The sequence below is a fragment of the Biomphalaria glabrata genome, chromosome 2 (genome assembly GCF_947242115.1).
Source record: "Biomphalaria glabrata chromosome 2, xgBioGlab47.1, whole genome shotgun sequence".
NCBI lineage: Eukaryota > Metazoa > Mollusca > Gastropoda > Planorbidae > Biomphalaria > Biomphalaria glabrata.
Window position 1 is genome coordinate 31,038,113 of NC_074712.1, and position 23,746 is coordinate 31,061,858.

Consider the following 23,746-nt stretch of genomic DNA (forward strand, 5'->3'; position numbering starts at 1 on the left):
GGGAGGGGGAAGCCTCCTCGTCTGGCTGGTGAGACCAATGTGAGCCCGGAATGTTCGGCTGCACTCTGGGCAGGTTATCCCAGCTGAAGCTATTGTTATGCCTTGCTTTTTTTTCTCTGACGCTTTTCTTCTGCCAGCGCTGTTCTCTTGTCCTCAGCAATTTGCGCCAGTTTTCACAGCGCGACGCCATGATGTTGTATCTTGTGCTGAAGGATTTCAGAGAAGCTTTGAGAGTTTGAGAGTGTCCCTGATGCGTTTTCTTTGTCCACCATGTGAGCGCTTTCTTTCCCTTCCCTTAATTGGCTATACAGAAGTCGTTTAGGGATGCGGGAATCTTCTATTCTTCAGATGTGTCCAATCCAGTTTAGACAGACTGACTTATGGATCAACGGATTTGCAAGAAATTTCATACATATGTTCCTTTTACCTCCTAGATACTTGCTCAGAAAAGGTTTTGACAGATTTGCAACCTGACAACCGCTATTCGCGAAAAAACGCAAGCTTTCTTATAAGCTTTGTATTTATTTTCAATATTTCCCTAAAAGGCCGCGATCTATATATAAAGCATAAATAGAAATAGCATACAAATTCCTTATTGTATAGCAAATTCTTTCTTTTTCTCTAAGTCAGCCTTACTTCATTTTGGATTTCTTTTAGACGCGGTCTAAATTTTTTTTAAAATATCCTAATATCATCAAAAAGGTTTTCAGTCTTTAATTTTTGTTCGAGAAAGAGAGCAAGGAATGGGGACTTTGTTGCACGCTCGTTGCTCTACATTCAGAAGGGATTAAATAAATGATTTCAATTAATAAAACCAAATTTTTATCTCCAGTAATTTAGATAACACAATGGCAACATGTAATGTAGGGAGCGGAAGTTTTGTTTTGTTTTCCTTCTAGACCTGAAACGGATGTCCTAGAGAAATATTTGCGGTGTCTAACACACAACATTACTTGCCTTTTGATTAAAGGATGAAAAAAAAATACTGAAAAGTGTGTGGTGACGTGTCAATCACTCGGAGGATGTTAAAACAAAGTAACAAAATTGTCATTGCAATAAAAGAAAATGGCCGAAAGTATGAAAGTGAGGTGAGTGTGGGAGGGGGTGGGCTGAGGTTACGGTCGAAAAGCAACAGAGAGTCTAATAAATATTGAGAAGCCGAAGTAAAGACACTCTTTGTTGCGGGCGGGCCGGGGGGGGGGGAGCGGATAAGTGAAAGTGATACTAGACTTCACGGACGGTGTGCGTGTGTGTGTGTGTGTGTGTGTGTGTGTGTGGGACGCTATGAAATGGGTCGTTCCAAATCAAGTCTATGTCAGACAACATTTTGCTGCGCAGGTTGGAAAAAAAAAAAGCTAAAAGGGGAGTTCTAGAGAGAGAGAGAGAGAAGAAAAGAGAAAGACAGAGCGGCCGTTACAGTAATTCATGGGAGAAAAAACTGTGCGACCTGTTTATTGGAAGATAAATAAAAAGGAAAGGATGTTTCGGACAAATAAAACAATATACAATAAACAATATAGAACAATATACAATAAACAATATAGAACAATATACAATAAACAATATAGAACAATATACAATAAACAATATAGAACAATCTACAATAAACAATATAGAACAATATACAATAAACAATATAGAACAATATACAATAAACAATATAGAACAATATACAATAAACAATATAGAACAATATACAATAAACAATATAGAACAATATACAATAAACAATATAGAACAATATACAATAAACAATATAGAACAATCTACAATAAACAATATAGAACAATATACAATAAACAATATAGAACAATCTACAATAAACAATATAGAACAATCTACAATAAACAATATAGAACAATATACAATAAACAATATAGAACAATATACAATAAACAATATAGAACAATATACAATAAACAATATAGAACAATATACAATAAACAATATAGAACAATATACAATAAACAATATAGAACAATATACAATAAACAATATAGAACAATATACAATAAACAATATAGAACAATATACAATAAACAATATAGAACAATCTACAATAAACAATATAGAACAATATACAATAAACAATATAGAACAATATACAATAAACAATATAGAACAATCTACAATAAACAATATAGAACAATATACAATAAACAATATAGAACAATATACAATAAACAATATAGAACAATATACAATAAACAATATAGAACAATATACAATAAACAATATAGAACAATATACAATAAACAATATAGAACAATATACAATAAACAATATAGAACAATATACAATAAACAATATAGAACAATATACAATAAACAATATAGAACAATATACAATAAACAATATAGAACAATATACAATAAACAATATAGAACAATATACAATAAACAATATAGAACAATATACAATAAACAATATAGAACAATCTACAATAAACAATATAGAACAATATACAATAAACAATATAGAACAATCTACAATAAACAATATAGAACAATATACAATAAACAATATAGAACAATATACAATAAACAATATAGAACAATATACAATAAACAATATAGAACAATATACAATAAACAATATAGAACAATATACAATAAACAATATAGAACAATATACAATAAACAATATAGAACAATATACAATAAACAATATAGAACAATCTACAATAAACAATATAGAACAATATACAATAAACAATATAGAACAATCTACAATAAACAATATAGAACAATATACAATAAACAATATAGAACAATCTACAATAAACAATATAGAACAATATACAATAAACAATATAGAACAATATACAATAAACAATATAGAACAATATACAATAAACAATATAGAACAATATACAATAAACAATATAGAACAATATACAATAAACAATATAGAACAATCTACAATAAACAATATAGAACAATATACAATAAACAATATAGAACAATCTACAATAAACAATATAGAACAATATACAATAAACAATATAGAACAATCTACAATAAACAATATAGAACAATCTACAATAAACAATATAGAACAATATACAATAAACAATATAGAACAATATACAATAAACAATATAGAACAATATACAATAAACAATATAGAACAATATACAATAAACAATATAGAACAATATACAATAAACAATATAGAACAATATACAATAAACAATATAGAACAATATACAATAAACAATATAGAACAATATACAATAAACAATATAGAACAATATACAATAAACAATATAGAACAATATACAATAAACAATATAGAACAATATACAATAAACAATATAGAACAATATACAATAAACAATATAGAACAATCTACAATAAACAATATAGAACAATATACAATAAACAATATAGAACAATATACAATAAACAATATAGAACAATATACAATAAACAATATAGAACAATATACAATAAACAATATAGAACAATATACAATAAACAATATAGAACAATATACAATAAACAATATAGAACAATATACAATAAACAATATAGAACAATATACAATAAACAATATAGAACAAATCAAAGGGCGTTGCGGGGTGAAGTGCTTGAGATTTTATAATAGACTAGTTGATTCTCGGATTAGTTTTAGTACATTGTATCTTGTAACATAACAAGGATTGTATTATTCTGCATAGGATCAATGAGCTCAACAGATTAACCAGGACAGCTTTGACTATGCTGAACGATTTGACTCAAACATTGAATCGTAAGGACGACAGTACTCACCACTAGATTATGTCACCACTACGAATGTGACATCGGATTATAAAAGGATACACGCGCTGACTCAAGTGGAACAAATCATTAGATAGTGCTAGGTCTGTTGTACTCTAGTATTTTTGCCATTTTGTAATGATTTTAAATGTATCACATATGTGGTGTAATTGTTGATTTTTATTAAGTTTTTATGAAATACTTATTTGATAAACTATGGGTAGCTCACAAACTCTATTTGTATCGGGGCTATAGAGTTGTTTCCCTCATACCACAACTCCAAACTATGAAAAAAACAACATCAACCTTTTGCTGTATGGTCGAGTCATCTCTGTCTCAATGACCAGGTCAATATTTGAAGTAAACAAAACAGTTGTCCAGGACCACATTTTTTGTTGCAGGAGAACACTCTGGGGGGGGGGGGAGTCAAAGAAATTGTTTTTCATATTAAAGAACAAAATGGGTCCCACTATTTGTTAATCAGCTGACTTGAATCTTTTGTCACTTGTAAACTAAGCAGACTCTCAAAACATCGAAAAGGAAAGTCAAAATCTAAAACAAAATCGTTGATAACATCAATTTAAAAAAAAAAAATCAGTTTTTCTGTTTTTAAACATTCGGCCATCATATTTGAAACTAAGGCTTGTCAGATCATTGATTTCTACTCCTTTGAGATTCGATCTAAGATAATTATTTTTATATGCCTTAGCGTTTAAAGACGTCATTTCCTGAGGAAGTCCTCTAAGTGCAAAACAGAATCAATGTGCCCCTTTAAATCACGAGACTGGCAGACTTAAGATTCAATTAGTTCAACATTTGACAGTTGTTTTATTTAAAGAGAATGTTGACGCAGTTTCAACCAAAAAAGCTCAACTCTTTTCTTGGGCGGCAAAGAGTAGTGTCTGAGAGCGATCGTTATATGTTAGAGCAGAGATGCCCAAATTAAGGCCTGTGAGCTACATCTGGCCCTTGACGTGATTCTACTAACAAAACTTTCTTGCCACTGTGCAATAGGAATCGGTGATGTTCTGCAGTAATGCGGCCTGTAAACCCATGTGTCTGAAATGTGTCTCAGGTTGATAAAGGTTGAGCACCACTGCGTGTAACAAAAGCGATGGGAGAAACAACTTAAACATTAATTCAGAAAATATTTAAATTTCTTCCTTTATTGTTGTTTTTTTTTATTTATGCCAGTCTGTCTGTCTGTCACTCTTTGTCTCGTTTTTATTGTCTTTCACTAATGCATCTCTCCTTCTATTTCTCCATTAACCTAAACAAAACAACATCTATATTCTATATGACCTCCTTCAGTCGCGAAACGACTGAGGATTATCTAATACAAATGAGATTAATTCCCGGGCATTAGCTAACAGTTCCCCCTCTTCACGTAGCTAATCCATCCACAAGAATGACAAGTGCTGACACAGTTTCTGATCAGCAATGTCGCAGGCTCTGCCAGATTGTAGCCAATGTATAGTGCAAACTGGCTAAGGGTCCTCGGCTCCTGATTTTTTCAGGGATAACTCCCGAAGCCTTTCCCATGTATGGGCATAGTTGTAAGGCAACAGAGGTTTGAATTCAAAGATTTCCTTCTCCTAGGTGGTTAGTCAAAAGGCTTATAAGCCCCCTCCAAACCGAAGCTGGTTTAGTTGCCAGTTACTCATCTTTGACCCTTCTCCTGTTCGGGATAAACAGTTCCGCTGAGCCCAAACTCTCACCACACATGAGGTCCAGCAGTTGGACTCTGGTTGTAGGAGGCTATTTGAAACCTGAACGAGTGGAGTTATTTTATTGGTAACTGCAGTGCTTATTTCCATACCACTTCCAGAAATGATAATCTTGTATACATATATACAAGATTGTCATTTCTGATAATATATATATATATATATTTAAAATTGTCATTTGTTAAAGTGGTAATGGAAATATATAGGCCTATATATGTGTGTGTGTTGCTTTTAAATTATTATGTTTTTGTCAGTTCACATGTTTCTTTTTGTAAATATTTGTTTTATATAATCATACTTTCCATTCGTAATTAATAAAGTTGAATGTACTTTAAAGAGAAAATACATGAGTTATGTCTAGTCAACCAATTTCTGGCTTTCAACTTAAACATCTCACTCATGAGACTTCATACAGGATTTTCCAACATATAGTTAGTCACATTTATATGCTCTTTCTTTAGATTTTAATATTCGTTTCACCATTATAAACGCATCTCTTTATGCGATTAACTAAGATAGAAAAAGAAGAGAAGGTGTTATGGAGCAATGTGGGTTGAGTATAACGGTATCCAAAGAATAGAGTGGATTGGGAGAGCTTTTGAAATCAAAACACAAAATAAACAATGTCAAGGACACAATGGTGGAAGATCTCTGCTAACAACCAAATAATAAACAATTATTTTGTGCTACAAATGAAAGAAGTAAAACAAAATGTTGGATCGTTAAAGAGTAGTTGAAATGTATTAACCTTTTCAACTACTGTATCAATACTTTCTTATTCTGTTCATCGATACACCCAACATGCTAACTGTTTGTGGATTTTCTGCTGTTTAAAAAATAAATCTCCAATGTACTTACTTAATCATTTGATAGTGCTAAGCCATCAATTTGTGACTAGTATATAGATTGTCTTTGATATTTGTTTTTCTCTTCTGTATTATTTTTAAGTGTAACAAAATTATTGTATTGACAATTAACAATCAATGAACGTTTTCTACATGAGTATGTGAATACATATAGTGTACACTAAGTGAGACTCAATACATATAGTGTACACTAAGTGAGACTCAATACATATAGTGTACACTAAGTGAGACTCAATAAACATTGTCCCAAAATGTCAATTTGTGTTTCTGCTTGTCTTTAATCTAAAGTTGATGTAACTTGGATATAGATCTAAGTATTGATCAATTCACAGCTTATCAACAAGGCCTCGTTTAGTTGACATCGCAACATCTGGATATGTGGAAATATGTTGCTTGCACCAATGGTCTCTATATATAGAGATGAGTTAATCCTTTAAAGTAGTTTGAAAATAGAACTGACTCATCGCAAGCTGCTGGGGAAATGTTACTTTCCTTTTTCCCATTGCTAGAAATATAAACTGAGTTGATAAATCAGAAAACTTAAGGAATATTAACTAGCGATTACATATGATCTAGAAAAGATTATACTGCATTATGATATTGTAAAAGAAAGTATCGAACCTATAAAACAGGATATTCTCTAATTAAAATCTATTCGGATTATCTCTTTTTTTAAATCAAAGATAGATTACATTTTCAGAAGCAATAGGAACAATGAACATATTGACATTTCGGCAAACAGGAAGTAAAATTAAATGATGAGATGACAATACTGATGTTTTAAGAGAGAGTCCCGTGTATTTTTCACTTCTCTGTCAATCTTAATAAAGTTTGTAGGAATTGTCATAGAGATGGGCGACTGATCGATAATTTTTAAAAAATTCTTCTGATACCGAAGTGGAAGAAATGTTCGCCCACACAAACATGACTAGCGCTGGACTGTTTGCACATTAAGCACATGTCTAGGGCACCAGGAGAGAAGGGACATGAAGGGGACACGCCACATTTACACGTGGGAGTGGGCCACACAAGTCAATGAATAGCACTGACATAGGTGACATATGGCACAGCTATCAGGGAGTTATCTGACACAGCTATCATTAAGCTAACTGACTTAGCATAGCGCTCAGCTATCATTGAGCTAGACAACATAGGCATAGCTCTTTTATGGATTTCAGTGAGTTATCTGACACAGCTATCATTAAGCTAACTGACTTACATACCGCTCAGCTATCATTGAGCTAGACAACATAGGCATAGCTCTTTTATGGATTTCTGTGAGTTATCTGACACAGCTATCATTAAGCTAACTGACTTAGCATAGCGCTCAGATATCATTGAGCTAGACAACTTAGGCTCAGCTCTTTTATGGATTTCTGTGAGTTATCTGACACAGCTATCATTAAGCTAACTGACTTACATAGCGCTCAGCTATCATTGAGCTAGACAACATAGGCATAGCTCTTTTATGGATTTCTGTGAGTTATCTGACACAGCTATCATTAAGCTAACTGACTTACATACCGCTCAGCTATCATTGAGCTAGACAACATAGGCTCAGCTCTTTTATGGATTTCTGTGAGTTATCTGACACAGCTATCATTAAGCTAACTGACTTACATAGCGCTCAGCTATCATTGAGCTAGACAACATAGGCATAGCTCTTTTATGGATTTCTGTGAGTTATCTGAAACAGCTATCATTAAGCTAACTGACTTAGCATAGCGCTCAGCTATCATTGAGCTAGACAACATAGGCATAGCTCTTTTATGGATTTCTGTGAGTTATCTGACACAGCTATCATTAAGCTAACTGACTTAGCATAGCGCTCAGATATCATTGAGCTAGACAACTTAGGCTCAGCTCTTTTATGGATTTCTGTGAGTTATCTGACACAGCTATCATTAAGCTAACTGACTAACATAGCGCTCAGCTATCATTGAGCTAGACAACATAGACATAGCTCTTTTATGGATTTCTGTGAGTTATCTGACACAGCTATCATTAAGCTAACTGACTTACATACCGCTCAGCTATCATTGAGCTAGACAACATAGGCATAGCTCTTTTATGGATTTCTGTGAGTTATCTGAAACAGCTATCATTAAGCTAACTGACTTAGCATAGCGCTCAGCTATCATTGAGCTAGACAACATAGGCATAGCTCTTTTATGGATTTCTGTGAGTTATCTGACACAGCTATCATTAAGCTAACTGACTTAGCATAGCGCTCAGCTATCATTGAGCTAGACAACATAGGCTCAGCTCTTTTATGGATTTCTGTGAGTTATCTGACACAGCTATCATTAAGCTAACTGACTTACATAGCGCTCAGCTATCATTGAGCTAGACAACATAGGCATAGCTCTTTTATGGATTTCAGTGAGTTATCTGACACAGCTATCATTAAGCTAACTGACTTAGCATAGCGCTCAGCTATCATTGAGCTAGACAACATAGGCATAGCTCTTTTATGGATTTCAGTGAGTTATCTGACACAGCTATCATTAAGCTAACTGACTTACATAGCGCTCAGCTATCATTGAGCTAGACAACATAGGCATAGCTCTTTTATGGATTTCAGTGAGTTATCTGACACAGCTATCATTAAGCTAACTGACTTACATAGCGCTCAGCTATCATTGAGCTAGACAACATAGGCATAGCTCTTTTATGGATTTCAGTGAGTTATCTGACACAGCTATCATTAAGCTTACTGACTTACATAGCGCTCAGCTATCATTGAGCTAGACAACATAGGCATAGCTCTTTTATGGATTTCAGTGAGTTATCTGACACAGCTATCATTAAGCTAACTGACTTAGCATAGCGCTCAGCTATCATTGAGCTAGACAACATAGGCATAGCTCTTTTATGGATTTCAGTGAGTTATCTGACACAGCTATCATTAAGCTAACTGACTTAGCATAGCGCTCAGCTATCATTGAGCTAGACAACATAGGCATAGCTCTTTTATGGATTTCAGTGAGTTATCTAAACTTGCTCCATAGATTGACATAGATAGCGATACTTTCCATTAGCTTCATGTCTATAAGTGAATGTATAGATTGACTAGACTTTTCAATGAGAGTCCTTTACATCTAGAAGAAGATGCGCACATTTTTCCTGAACATTCATTGATTCAACTCTTCAATGAAAGCGAAATACCCGAAGACTTTTAATCTGTTCAAGATTTAATATTTTCTTGTTCTCTAGCCAAATGTATTTATTTTTTACTTTGAAAAATTATAACGGTCCAACTAGACTTTTCCCAGTGTGGCCAAATTTCCAGGAAAATCGTTAGACATTCATGTCCTGGTTTCACTCACCCAGAAGGTTCCTTGAAGTTGCGATTTGAATAGAGGTATTGTAAGAACAAGAACATCATAAGAAAATACTTTAAAAAATACAAAACCTTTTTTATACAACTTACACTACGGCTTGTCTTCGAGGTTTCCAAACGTGGCCAAACAGCTAGTAATTCCCAACGACCAAATTTCTAGGAAAATTGTTAGAGCCGTTTCCAGGTTCCACCCACCCACCCAGGTTCACCCACGATGTTCTGACTTAAATAGAGGCATTGTAATAAAAATAATGATAAATAATAATAATAATGATAACAATAATTGTATTGATACTACTATCTAGAAAAATGTCATAGTAGACTATGCTGGTCAACACCGCTTTCGATGGGAACTTCAGAAGCGGTTGCTAAGGTTACCTTAAACTGCCTCAAAACAAACCATTTAAATTTTTTGTTCGGATAAGATGAAACGAAAGTAAAAAAAAATAAAAAAAATAGTCCCCTTCGATTTTTTTTTCAAAAGTCATTGTTTTATTGCCTATGATAATACAGCTTGATGGTGCCGCGCGTGAAGAGGGCTTGTACACCTGGTCGTTCACGGGACGAGGAGGGGAAGAAGGGCGTAGTACAGGTATTGACTATATGACGGACGTTTGGGACGCGGAGACAATCGAAGAACAGTTCTTAAGCCTGCGTATGTGTGTGCGTGTCAGCGCGCGAGCGTGTATACTAGAGAAACAGCAAGCAGCAATAGAGTGGGGGTGGGGGTGTGCTACGGAGCTAAACCTAGCTTCTTTTTTTTTTGTTTGTTTAATGTTGCATCGGTCGTGTCACTCACTTGATTTCCCCCAGCGGTATCTCAGAAAGAGGGTGTGGCGCCCACAGTAATTCACGTGCTCTGTAAACCCCCTCCCCCCGAGAGGTACACACTCAAAGCGTCTCACGTGTCAGGTCAGACTGCTAACACGCCTGAAGTGTTGTGTGCTCATGAGACTGTGTTGACTGTGTAGCAGTGTGAGTATCATGTCCTACCTTCTGCGCAGTTTCCGGACACTTCTACATGTGACGATAAACTAGAATTAAGGTAAGACTATGTCTATTCGCTTAGAGTTCTGATTTATAATGCGCTAAACGACTTTCACAAACGTATATAGCTAAGCTAAGGGACATATAATAATTAAGTTACAATACTTAGTTAACACCGACAGCAAATGTGTTTTAAAGAAAGATATATATGGCATGGGCGTAGCCAGAATTTTTTTCGGGGGGGGGGGATTTTTGTCTCTCCCCCCCCAAAAAAAAAACCGCCAATATATATATATATATATATATATATATATGTATATATATATATATATATATATATATATATATATATATATTTATATATATATATATATATATATTTATATTTATATATATATATTTATATATATATATATACATATATATATCCCAGGTGAGTGTCCTGGTCTAGAGACACTATGTGTGGCGAGTGTCCATGTCTAGAGTCACTGTGTGTGGCGAGTGTCCAGGTCTAGAGACACTGTGTGGCGAGTGTCCAGGTCTAGAGACACTGTGTGTGGCGAGTGTCCAGGTCTAGAGACACTGTGTGTGGCGATTGTCCAGATCTAGAGACACTGTGTGTGGCGAGTGTCCAGGTCTAGAGAGACTGTGTGGTGAGTGTCCAGGTCTAGAGACACTGTGTGTGTGGCGAGTGTCCAGGTCTAGAGACACTGTGTGTGTGGCGAGTGTCCAGGTCTAGAGACACTGTGTGTGGCGAGTGTCCAGGTCTAGAGACATCCACCGTGTGTGGTGAGTGTCCAGGTCTAGAGACACTGTGTGTGTGGCGAGTGTCCAGATCTAGAGACACTGTGTGTGTGGCGAGTGTCCAGGTCTAGAGACACTGTGTGTGGCGAGTGTCCAGGTCTAGAGACACTGTGTGTGGCGAGTGTCCAGGTCTAGAGACATCCACTGTGTGTGTGGCGAATGTTTGTTTGAAAAATAAATACAGAAACAATAATTAATTACGTTGGGGCATTGAATAATTTAAAAGCAGAAAGTTGAATAAATAAGAAAAGGCAGAATAATTATTTTAATAAATAAATCCAGAGTGAAAAGAGAGAAATAAAATGCAAAAGTACATTAGAGTCCCGGGCCGTTCTTGCATCCCCCTACATACTCTCTACACTCTAGACTCTAGACAATGTTTGAAGAGGAAAAAAAAACTTTTGTTTTTAATTATCACTCCTGAACTTTTATGAAAGTATTTTTTTAACTTTGTTCGAAACATGTATTGATTGCATGATGATAATGTCACCAAACATCCTTTCGGTTGCTATTAGCAACAAGCGTCGTCTGTTGTCTAGATATGTAAAACTGACATTACTATTTATTTAAAAAACATTAAAAAGTACTTTAAAAAAAAAAACACCAACAAAGCTTATGTTAAGGGTATTTGTATCAATTAGTTAGGATCTGTCATACAATTTAATTTTAAACAGATCTAGACTAACAATTAAAAAAAAAACATTTGTGAAAATAAAAACAGAATAGGAGAGAACTGAATTCTAAGTCATGGCTTAAGCCTTCTCTTTCCAACACGGTAACCACTCTGCTAGTGGAGAGCCTATGGGCATGGAAGATTGTATAGTTATCTATTGTTTCTATAGTCTCGTCCTATTTTTAGCGGCCTCCGAAAGGGGTAAAGACGCTATTAGTTATGTGTGGAATGTCTGTCTGTCCGTCCGTACCGTTTAGATCTCGTAAAGTAGAAAAGATATTAAAAATCTGACGTCATAATATTTTAGACCATTCAAAGTTCTGATGCAACGGCTACTTTTTTCTTTTCTAAAAAGCAAAATCTAAGTTTTAAAATCAATTATGCAAGCAGTTTTTTTTCATAAAAATACACCACTATTACAACTATTCACTATTAATAGTAACAAATGCAGAAAGCGTTTTAGTGAGGGAAATGACTGTTTACCATTTTTTAAACACATTTATGCAAATGGTTTTAGATTTTTGTTAAAAAATTTTTTTACACATTTTGTATTGCTAAATTATGTAAGTTTTGTTATACAAACTACTACATTTACAAAAACAATGTTTACATTTTTTTAAAAAGAAAAAAAATCTATTTACTATAGATATAAGTGGAAAATAATTTAAAACAACAATTGATTTGTAGTTTTTCATATTATCACGTGAAAAGCAATATAATAGGAAGTCACGGAACACTAAACTAAAGGATTTTTTTCGGAAATGTTTTTTTCTTGAGATTTGAATAAGAGATTGATCCTTTACAGAACAATTAGATACTCATTATAAGACATCAGTTAGGCCAGATTAATCTAACTTCACATTCACTTTCACCTATCCCTTGGTCTGCTGGACCATTGGGGCACCACACAGGATCTGTCAACTTTCTTTCTCCATTCTTCTCTGTCATTTGCCTTTGATAGAAGTTCGCTCTGATATTCTTTCTGAAAATACTGAAATTCGCCTAGATATAATAGTGCGAAATGTTCAGCTTGATCCGAGATTGGGTGTGGGAGAAATAACGTGTTGACCAGACAGACAGACAGAGTGAGTTAATGTAAGCTTTGTCCAAAGTAAAGACGATTGGTCTTAACCAGCACTCCCACTGCCCATGCTTGCAAGTTCTGAAAGGGAAATACACACACACACATAATCTTGTTTTTTTTCAAGTTGAAGATTGCTGTTTACTCAAAACTCGTGATAATCCAGTGATGCCTGCTGGTCTCGGCTCTATGGATATTTTCGAAACTTCTGACAATGATATGGCTCTTGATACGTTGGACATGTCTATGGTCCAACACCGAGAAAAAAAAAAGATTTGTCTCCGTTGGTCTAATCATTCACTGCGAGCTAGATACAAACGAAATGATTTCTATTTTTTTTTCAGTATATTTTTGTATTACAATATGCCCTCTACAATTACTTTGAATTAAGATTTTGCTTATTAAATCAGCCAACTCTTGTTTTAATAATAATAATAATAATCTTTACTATCCGTAAGGAAATTTGTCTTACCATTTGTGCATTACCCAAAACAAAACATGAAAGAATGAAGTTGATAATATGGCTTAAATGAATGAGAATTGCACAATTATATATCAAAAAGTCAATCACATTTCAAGACACCAAAGTTATTTATGAGAGATTTGCCATTTATTTGAGTTGTCAAAAATGGCTTCCGTTTAATTTTCGCCAAACAATGCAGCATTTTAAAATTGCTTTAATATAACACAGCTTTCGTGCTTACAACCTGCTCAGTGCGCGCTGGGAGTAGCTGCTTTTTTTTACCCGTGCTGTTTTTATGCGCCCAGCAAGCATAACTCTTTCGGGATTTGAACTCGAACTCACTTATTAAGTGGCCAAGCCGAAAGTGGTTTATGCCTCCAGACATAATTATTTCCGACAGTTTCCGAAACATTAACAAAAATTTTTATTTTTATATTTCTACATGAAAAACAACAACAACAAACATCTAAAACATGTTTAATGAGGTTGATAAAATGTTTTTTTTCTTTAAATATTAAAAGAAACAAAATTTGAATTATTTCAATATTGAGAATTAATGTGAAAATCGATTTGTCTCTTTGAGATATTTAGAGAGTAAAACAGCGGACTTTGTGACGTCAACTTGTTCAATGTACAGGACGGAAGTGTGCTTCCTTCATCAGTGGTCAGGGAGCAACATACCCTTAGAGAATGGAGAGCGGGGCGACTGTTCCGTGCCCTACGCCTGAGGGGTCCCCGCTATTTCAAAAATTATTATTATCTAGTTTGTTGATTTGTCATGCAAAATATTTCTGAATCATTATCTACGTTGATAAAAGGACATTTAATCAACAGTAGAGGACTGAGGACAAAGTCTTACATGCAGAACAATGACAATACAGCACGTCGTGTATTCACAATGGCAATAGTTCATTACCTACGCGAGATGTTATGTTGTGTAACAATAATAAGGCCTACAGCATTAGAGGCGGACTAGCCTGTTAAAGTGATTTAGTACGTGTTATGTAGTTTACGCCTATGACTCACGGGCCCGCATAAGATAGGCGTTCCGCGTACTGCTAGGGTCGACTCTGATTTCCGACATATGTGTCACTGGCCACATCACTGCACAAAAAATCATCCAGTGCGATAGAACCACATTTTGTGGCTACATTATGTTCTGTGGTCACGTGTTTCGAGAACCACACCACCCGCAGTGCCTGACCCGATGGTTGTATGTAGTACATTACTGACCTAGATCACATTATATTGTATTGCAGATGGCTCTGCCATATGCATGTGGATGATTAATTCTATGACGACGCTATAGTCGACTAGCACACACCCCCCCCCCCGTCTCTAACCATGATAATTACATAGCCACTGTGTAGTTACAGAGCCACTTCGTGTGGTTACAGAGCCACTTCGTGTGGTTACAGAGCCACTTCACGTGGTTACAGATCCACTTCATGTGGTTACAGAGCCACTTCATGTGGTTACAGAGCCACTTCGTGTGGTTACAGAGCCACTTCACGTGGTTACAGAGCCACATCATGTGATTACAGAGCCACTTCGTGTGGTTACAGAGACATTTCACGTGGTTACAGATACACTTCATGTGGTTACAGAGCCACTTCATGTGGTTACAGAGCCACTTCATGTGGTTACAGAGACATTTCATGTGGTAATTCTAATTTTTACCCTTTGTGCAGTGTGACACTCAGCAACCTCTACTAGCTGTTTGGTTAACGTCCATCCTGCTCTTCGCGTCCATAGTTTAATTTGAAGACACCCCCCCCCCCCATTTCTCTTTTCTACAATCACACACACAAAGCCTTTCAAGTCACGTGGTTGTTTACAATCAAACGTGGAAACAAATTTATTTTTTATAGTCGTTTTATTGCCAAGGAAATCAAAATCGACCACATCAGCTTGTGGAAAACAACACAAAAAAAGTCACCATTGTCGTTTGCCTTGTGTAGAGTTGGGGTGAATGTCAACACTGTGGCATTAAATTGTCATACAGGAGTTGTCGAACCTGCCCCTCTCACATCCGGTCATTGTGAGGTCAACATTCAAGTTTTCGTAAAATTAAATTTGACCAAGACAACCTGTTGTCTGTCGCTGCCAGTTAAGTCAACAAGAAGTATCAGATTTTAACATTTGGTAATAGGTGGAGATTGGTGGTGACTTCTTCGTATTGTGGTCAACTCTTTAGTTTGTGGGCAGTTGCTATGGTCGTTTCTTTGATAGATGGTCTGTTGTTAGGGTCATCTCTTTAGTTTGTTGGTCAGTTGTTGGAATATGTCACGATCAACTCTTTAGTTTGTGGGAATATGTCACAATCAACTCTTTAGTTGGTGTGAATATGTCACGTTCAACTCTTTAGTTGGTGGGAATATGTCACGTTCAACTCTTTAGTTGGTGGGAATATGTCACGATCAACTCAGTAGTTGGTGGGAAGTTCTGGACTTTCATTTGAATAATTTAAACTTAAAAAATCGAAGTGACTAAAGAAATTGTTTCACAATAAAAAACAACAACCTGTTAGCAGAGCCTAAAGTGTTTTCAGTGCAGGCTTTTGAGAACACGAAGCAGTGAATGGTCTGAGCTCCACTAACAGCTCAATGTGTTAATCTCTGTGGGTAATTGAAGCCCAGCTATTGAACGTGCGATAAACTAGCGGTTCAATTCCTTGAACAAGCTCTCTAGGGCTAATACGTAAAGCAAGGTGTTCATGTGAAGTAATAGCCGGCAGTTTTTTTTTTAATACTTTCATTTCGTCTGCTATGTGTGTATGTTTGGTATATATTTGTATGCTTGTATGTATGTGTGTATGTTTGGTATACATTTGTATGCGTGTATGTATGTGTGTATGTTTGGTATATATTTATATGCTTGTATGTATGTGTATGTTTGATATATATTTGTATGCTTGTATGTATGTGTCTATGTTTGGTATATATTTGTATGCTTGTATGTATGTGTGTGTTTGTGTTATTTTAAAGTTGAGAGAAGTTATTTTTAGACATACAGACGTTGAATGCCGAGATGTATCTGACACAACTTGTCAAGTGATGTTGATATTTAGCCAATGTAGACTCCTATTGAGTGATTGACATTGACTTACTATGGAAGACGCTCTGTAACATTTGCAGTACTATAATGTAGCTAATTACTCCAATAATTAGAACTAAATAAAATTCATTGAACTATTTAGGAAGAGGTAACGATCAAGATTATCGCCAATTTCTTTAGCAGATCTCACTAATCAGTAATGCATAGACTCTGTTGTGATAACATTAATTTTTGGCACTTATTTTTAGAACCTCTAGCAAAAGTTGTGAGAGTGATTTCCCGTGTGAATGTTGACGGGAGGTCTAACAATTTCAGTGATGAAAATTGATTCTTTTCTTGGAGATTCAGTAGTCTTTTCAATGATTTTTTTTCTATTTTGTTCGTAACCTGGTGACTTCAATACAGAACTTCAATGGCCTTTTATATAGGAAGAATCATAATATATAGTGTATTACTAGATTGTGATACATTTAGAAAGGATTGTAAAAAAAAGTTCCCACTATCAGCCTTGTGGTCTATAGGGCAGATGATGTAAAGATCATCTGTTTTTATGGCCTACGGTTTACGAGGGTGTCATGTGGCCAGCACAACGACCAACCGCCTTTACTTTTTTCCCCACTAAGGTCAGGTACCCATTAGATCTGGGTGGACTCAGAGGCACCCGAAAGTAAACATTACAGTCTTCACCAGGATTCGAACCCTTGACCCCGGTTCGGAAGTGCTTTACCACTCAGCCACCGCTCCTCCAGAAAGGATTGTGCAGAAGAAGAAAAGAGCTTCTGTCAAGTGAAATGTTGTTTTCATCTTTGCCAAATTTTGTCTCTGACAATATGAAATAATGTTAAAACGTCCTAAATACAACTGTGTAGCTCGGGGCTGAGACAACTGAAGGATACATCCATATTGGACATACATGAACCCTGGCACCTGGGACCACAAGTGTTTAACTGAGAGAAAGTAGTGAATTAAATGCGACGAAAGTAAAGGGCTGCACCGACCGAGGGTTAACCTCTAGACCATCGGAATGTCAATAAAAACATTATTCTGGTCCAGAGTCATTCGCTCGTATGCAAATTACTACCCCAATGGTCAACTGTCACATGACGCAGCTAGCCCCGCCCCCACCCCGCCACACCCGTGTTCACCAACAATTTCTACAGACACAGACAATTTACTCTTACCAACGACGCTTCAATGGAATAAACATTGACATCTTATCAAAATATCTAATTACAGCAAAAACAGGCTATAGCCCTCTAAAGGCCCCCTATAGGCCCATATAGCCCCCCTAAAGGTTCCTATGGCCCTCCTTTAGCCCTCAATGGCCCACCTCCCATAGGCCCAACCATGCCTTTAGTGTGATAGGCTATTCGAAGCGAAACTCGGACATCACAGCCATCTTTGAGTTCATAGAAAATGGTTGCCTGGTCGTGTGGTAAGCGCTTCGGACTGTCGTTCTGATGATCCCAAGTTAGAATCCTCCCCGGTTCCCTCCCCTGCCGTATTGCTGGAAGTTTCGGTTAGAAAGTTATAATTTATATTTCTGAAAAAAAACAAAAACATTTAAAACTTCAGAAAACAAATGAGATGGTTCTTATTTTACCTCGACACACACACACACACGTATTTTGTTTCTGTAAATTATCTGAATCAAATGTCAGATAGGCACAACAGACAAACACACACACACACACACACATATTCAAACCTTTTTCTCCAATGTAGATATTTTGTCATTTCCTCATAGAACACAAATGTGATAGAACCGATTCAATACAAATCAATATAAATCACTCCACAGTTCATTAAACCACTACGTCCTGTCAAAATCTTGAGCAGGTAAATCAATGGAAAACCTGGTAAACATTTTTACATTCAATGATTTGGTCAAAGAAAATTTAAAAACATATGACGTCATTGTAAGCTGCCAATGTCAAGGGCACAAGAGCGACATGGAAGAGACGTGGGAAGGACTAAGATGGAGAACTCTAAGCATCACTGACCATCGTAGGAAATTGTTATTATTGAACTATGTTACTAAACTGAAACACTTTTTCATTGGGGTGGGGGTGAGGCCAATAGTATATAATGACTAGTTTCGTAATGTATTAGTAATAAATTAGCAGGTTAAACACCTGCCTAGGTTGTTCTAGCATTATGCTATGACAAAAAGTTTTTTTTTTAAATATTGTTTCAGTGGTCTCATCAACTTTGCCTGTGGTTATGTCTAGGGCATAGGCCACCATCCAGCTTCCTCCAGGCCTCTCGGTTCTTGGCGAGTTTTTCCAGCTGTCCCAATATTGTGCCCATCTGTTTGTCTTCTGCAAGTGAATATTGGTGCCGTGTATTTCTGTGGTCTATTTAATAAAAAAAAATAACTGACGCAATGATTGGTCTTAGAGAGAATCGAATAAAAGATCTGTTACTTTCATCAGTTACCAGCCTCTACTACGTTCTTCTGTTACTTTCATATGTCACATTTGTCTGTTACTTTCATATGTTACTTTCATCTGTTACTTTCATGTTATTTTCATCTGTTTCGAGAGCATTTTATTCTAAAATTATTGTTGTTATAAAATGATCAAACGTGAACAATTTAGTATTCTGGCGGTCTGTGGCCTTTGACAATTTTAGACTTCTACTTCCAAATATTCATTTACAAAACAAAATGTAGCATGCCAAAGATGGGATTATTGGAAAGAGAACTTACGATGCGAAAATATCCAGTCCACTTGAAAAATAATATGCATTAGACAATTTAGACAGGGCTATAGTAATTAAGATTTGATTCTAAATAGTTCTCATTAATTTTCTTTTCATTCAACATTTGTCTCTCTCTTTGTCTCTCTCTTTGTCTCTCTCTTTCTCTCTCTGTCTCTGTTTGATTAGAAACAACACACCTCCACAAGTTTACATAAACATTACACTAGAGAATAAAATATCGCCTCGAACTATTATGGACAACTGAGCTGGTCGTGTGTATTACATTAGAAACTGATCGATTTGGCCATCTTCCATTATCACCTGCCAGACTAGTTTATTGTCGCGTTAGTCACTCATCTGGGTCAAATTGTACTTATAAAGACACAAGAGATTGTGGAGGGTCATGGGGAATTTTCTCCACCCAAATTTAAGCACCAAAACATGTTTTTTATTCTGTTCATGCTGCTTCAATCACCAATATTATATTCCCTACCGCTTTAGCAGACATTCAGGTTTGAGTGAAACTCGGATATAGCAAAGTACATTCTTGTGAAAGCTTGGCCTTAAATGCACCAATTCATCATTATCCTGGTCATTTATATGCCATCCATCGTGAGTAATCTAGTGATATCTTTATGCTCACAGGACTGGTTGACATTCTGAAAGTATTACTTGTTGGCCAAACCTTTTCCTTGTCTTTCTATCGTATATTATTATAATTATTTGTCCTAAGTGTGTTAATTAGTTAAGCAGACACCGTCAACGGATGTTATTTAGCTAAATTAAACCTTAAAGAAATATAATCTAAACGAACTGTTTGACTGTATCTCACACTTCAAACGGGACGCTCTAGTTCTCTGTACAATTTTATTTTGATCAAACATTGTTATACATCAAGATTGACTTGTAAGGGTCACATATAAACTTCGATTATAGTCTGAGATTATCATAAAGTGAAGGCTTATCCCTCTATAAAACCATGCTTTTTTTTGTGTATCCGATGGAGATAATACAGATGTATTGATAAACTTTATATTTTTAAAACCATGAAATATTTTTTCGGCACTTTTTTTCTAGTCGTTTAGAATAAAATTTATAAAATCTTTCCCTTGCTGCACAAACTAAGTTATCTTATATCATACAGACGTTACTTCAGAATAGAAGATGTTTAAGTCATCATTTTCCTCAAGTTGTATCAATTAGTAGCAACAGTGAACTTTCTAAACGGCGTGCATGAAATTTGATTTTAGTCTGTATCAGTTTGAACATCTCGTTTGAATAGCTTATGTATTTATTGATATATCCTGCGTGTTAACATTTTGCGCACTCTTCTATTTCTAAATTGCTGTATTTTTTTAGGTAATAGAAGGTAAACGTGATCTCAATGATTAACACTAAACAAAGAGGAGATAATTGTTTGAAGTGTATCGTGAAATTGACTTGAGAACTGAGTTTTAAAACCCAGACAGCTTGAAGACAACAAAGTTTGTGATGCAGTCTGAATCCGATGTAAATCTTATTGGATTTTTTGAGATGTCACTTCTATGGCGTGAGCTATGACCTTCTCAACGTGAAACATATTGACATCAATAGTATGCACTGTTGGCTGCTGGCACTATAGTTGTTTGGATAGAGCTATGGCTACTGCCATTTTTGTTACCGATTTATGTTGGAGCACAAATTGCCCAAGGGAAAAAGACTGGCTTGAACTCCATCGATGTAGATGAGGAGAAAAATTTAGTAAAGTCTTTTTCTTTCTGAGCGGGGGCGGGGAGGTGGTACTAGAAGACGTCACGTGATAAACACTGCTACTACATTCTGCAAATATAGATTTAACTACATTTCTATTTGTAGGTAACTTGTTCATGATGTTTTCTGACGAATACAGAATTAGTAACAGAATGGTGTACTTTTTATGTCAGACTAGCTTTCATCCTCACTCTATGCTCAAGATGAAGTTTATCTTTGCACGTTTGTATAGCATCTCCTACAAGCACACACTCACAACTTGCATTCCCCAGCCCCGCCCCCAAATGTTTTTTGATGTCGACTGTAAATACCCATTTTTTTTTTGTTGTGTTTCAGCAACAATTTGATTCGAAAATTTATTATTCTATTATTTTATCACTCTTCAAAAGTTCATGTCAATCGTACCACCCAAACGTGGTCCCTATAGACCATAATCTTTTCTGTACATCTGGTTTGATATTGCTTCTTCTCACTGCTTAGTTCAACACATTGGGAGGCAGCATTTTATAATCTTTCTAGTTGGATACTGGCTCTTCTCACTGCTTAGTTCAACACATTGGGAGGCAGCATTTTATAATCTCTCTAGTTGGATACTGGCTCTTCTCACTGCTTAGTTCAACACATTGGGAGGCAGCATTTTATAATCTCTCTAGTTGGATACTGGCTCTTCTCACTGCTTAGTTCAACACATTGGGAGGCAGCATTTTATAATCTTTCTAGTTGGATACTGGCTCTTCTCACTGCTTAGTTCAACACATTGGGAGTCAGCATTTTATAATCTTTCTAGTTGGATACTGGCTCTTCTCACTGCTTAGTTCAACACATTGGGAGTCAGCATTTTATAATCTTTCTAGTTGGATACTGGCTCTTCTCACTGCTTAGTTCAACACATTGGGAGTCAGCATTTTATAATTTTTCTAGTTAGATACTGGCTCTTCTCACTGCTTAGTTCAACACATTGGGAGTCAGCATTTTATAATCTTTCTAGTTGGATACTGGCTCTTCTCACTTCTTAGTTCAACACATTGGGAGGCAGCATTTTATAATCTCTCTAGTTGGATACTGGCTCTTCTCACTGCTTAGTTCAACACATTGGGAGTCAGCATTTTATAATCTTTCTAGTTGGATACTGGCTCTTCTCACTGCTTAGTTCAACACATAGAGAGTCAGCATTTTATAATCTTTCTAGTTGGATACTGGCTCTTCTCACTGCTTAGTTCAACATATTGGGAGTCAGCATTTTATAATCTTTCTAGTTGGATACTGGCTCTTCTCACTGCTTAGTTCAACACATTGGGAGGCAGCATTTTATACACTTTATATTATCATTTACACCATTTAATCTTCAAAATGAGGAAATTGTTTACAATTGATTACGGCAGACAGTCCGAAACACATGAAGACTTACACTAGCCATCTTAAGCAACGCTCTAGTCAGTAGATCTATAAGAAAAATACAGAATCACAAAAGGAAACCCAGAAACAAAACCAAGACAACGAACGGTTACTAAAGACAACTTACTATAAACAACGGAACCAAACAATACAATTACGAAGATCCATTCTTCCCATTGGCTATTTAAAAGGGTCATTCATTGAGCCTACTGTCAATCAAAGTTACCAAAGATTATTCTGTGCAGAAAGCGCAATGACTTTGGAATTTCGCCAAGATGTCGTGTTGTTTTAGCGCGAGGGTTTTTTTTTCTCACCTGCCACTCAGCATCACAATGCAGGGGAAGATCAATAAAAAGTTGGATTCATGATCAGAGGAGAAATGCTGACACGAAACTTTGATAGGCGTAGAACAGGGTGGGCAAAACTTTTAGCGCGCGGGCAGCATTAAACAAAACGTAATAACAGCTAAACATAAATCTTTGTAGGGTTTTTTAAGTACCTATGGAACAATGTTAAACTGCTGTGTCTTTAAACTAATATTTGTCTGGCTGGTGGGCTGTGGTTGTACGTTGTTGGGATTGTATACATTTAGTGACTGACACACACACACACACACACAGAGTGGTGGGGACGTTATGTTTGACTAGAATACAGAGAAGACGGTTTCAGTTTAGATTAGTGTACATTTCAATTCCACAAACTTTAGCACAGGTAGACATAGACTAAACAGTCACCAAAAATTATTTCAATGCAATGACACAATAAAATGAAAAAATAAATTTCAACATATGCATTTAAATCGCCATAAATCTGCTGGTAGGGACGTCATCCATTATAATACTAATATGTTAAAGAAATCTATGAGAAATTCACATTTCTGTAAAATATTATAAATTGATTTTATTTCATTTGATTTGATTTTTTGGAACTTTGAAAAAAAAAAAGTCAAGTGGGAACAGTTTCTTTAAATTTCTAAGCTCGTGTCTATTGATTGATAGATCTTTGACCTGCAAGCAAACAATTTAAAAGAGTTTTCAACATAAATTTGATCTTTTCCTTAGTGTCAATACACTTAGTACGTTACGGGAACAAACTCTTGGTTAATGTCATTGCAAACAAATCTTAAGTGAAAAGTCT

General features: G+C 35.6%; 2 protein-coding genes across 12 annotated transcripts in view; both read left to right on the forward strand.

Moving 5' to 3' along the window:
• Positions 1-6,612, forward strand: part of LOC106067605 (serine/threonine-protein phosphatase 6 regulatory ankyrin repeat subunit B-like) — an 85,607-nt gene extending 78,995 nt beyond the window's left edge. Inside the window, exon 29 of the mRNA XM_056020029.1 lies at positions 3,683-6,612. Coding sequence (XP_055876004.1) covers positions 3,683-3,779 — 97 coding nt within the window. The 3' untranslated portion in view covers positions 3,780-6,612. The remainder of the gene's footprint in view (positions 1-3,682) is intronic.
• Positions 6,613-10,302: 3,690 nt separating this feature from the next.
• LOC106053207 (cadherin-23-like) overlaps positions 10,303-23,746 on the forward strand; it is an 87,862-nt gene continuing 74,418 nt past the window's right edge. For 9 of the 11 annotated variants that reach the window (XM_056020030.1, XM_056020035.1, XM_056020034.1 and 6 more), the window contains exon 1: positions 10,304-10,742. The gene's annotated coding sequence lies outside the window, so the exon portion shown is untranslated. Of the gene's footprint in view, positions 10,743-23,746 lie in introns of all 11 variants that reach the window. The other 2 variants (XM_056020031.1, XM_056020033.1) reach the window with 1 other exon arrangement.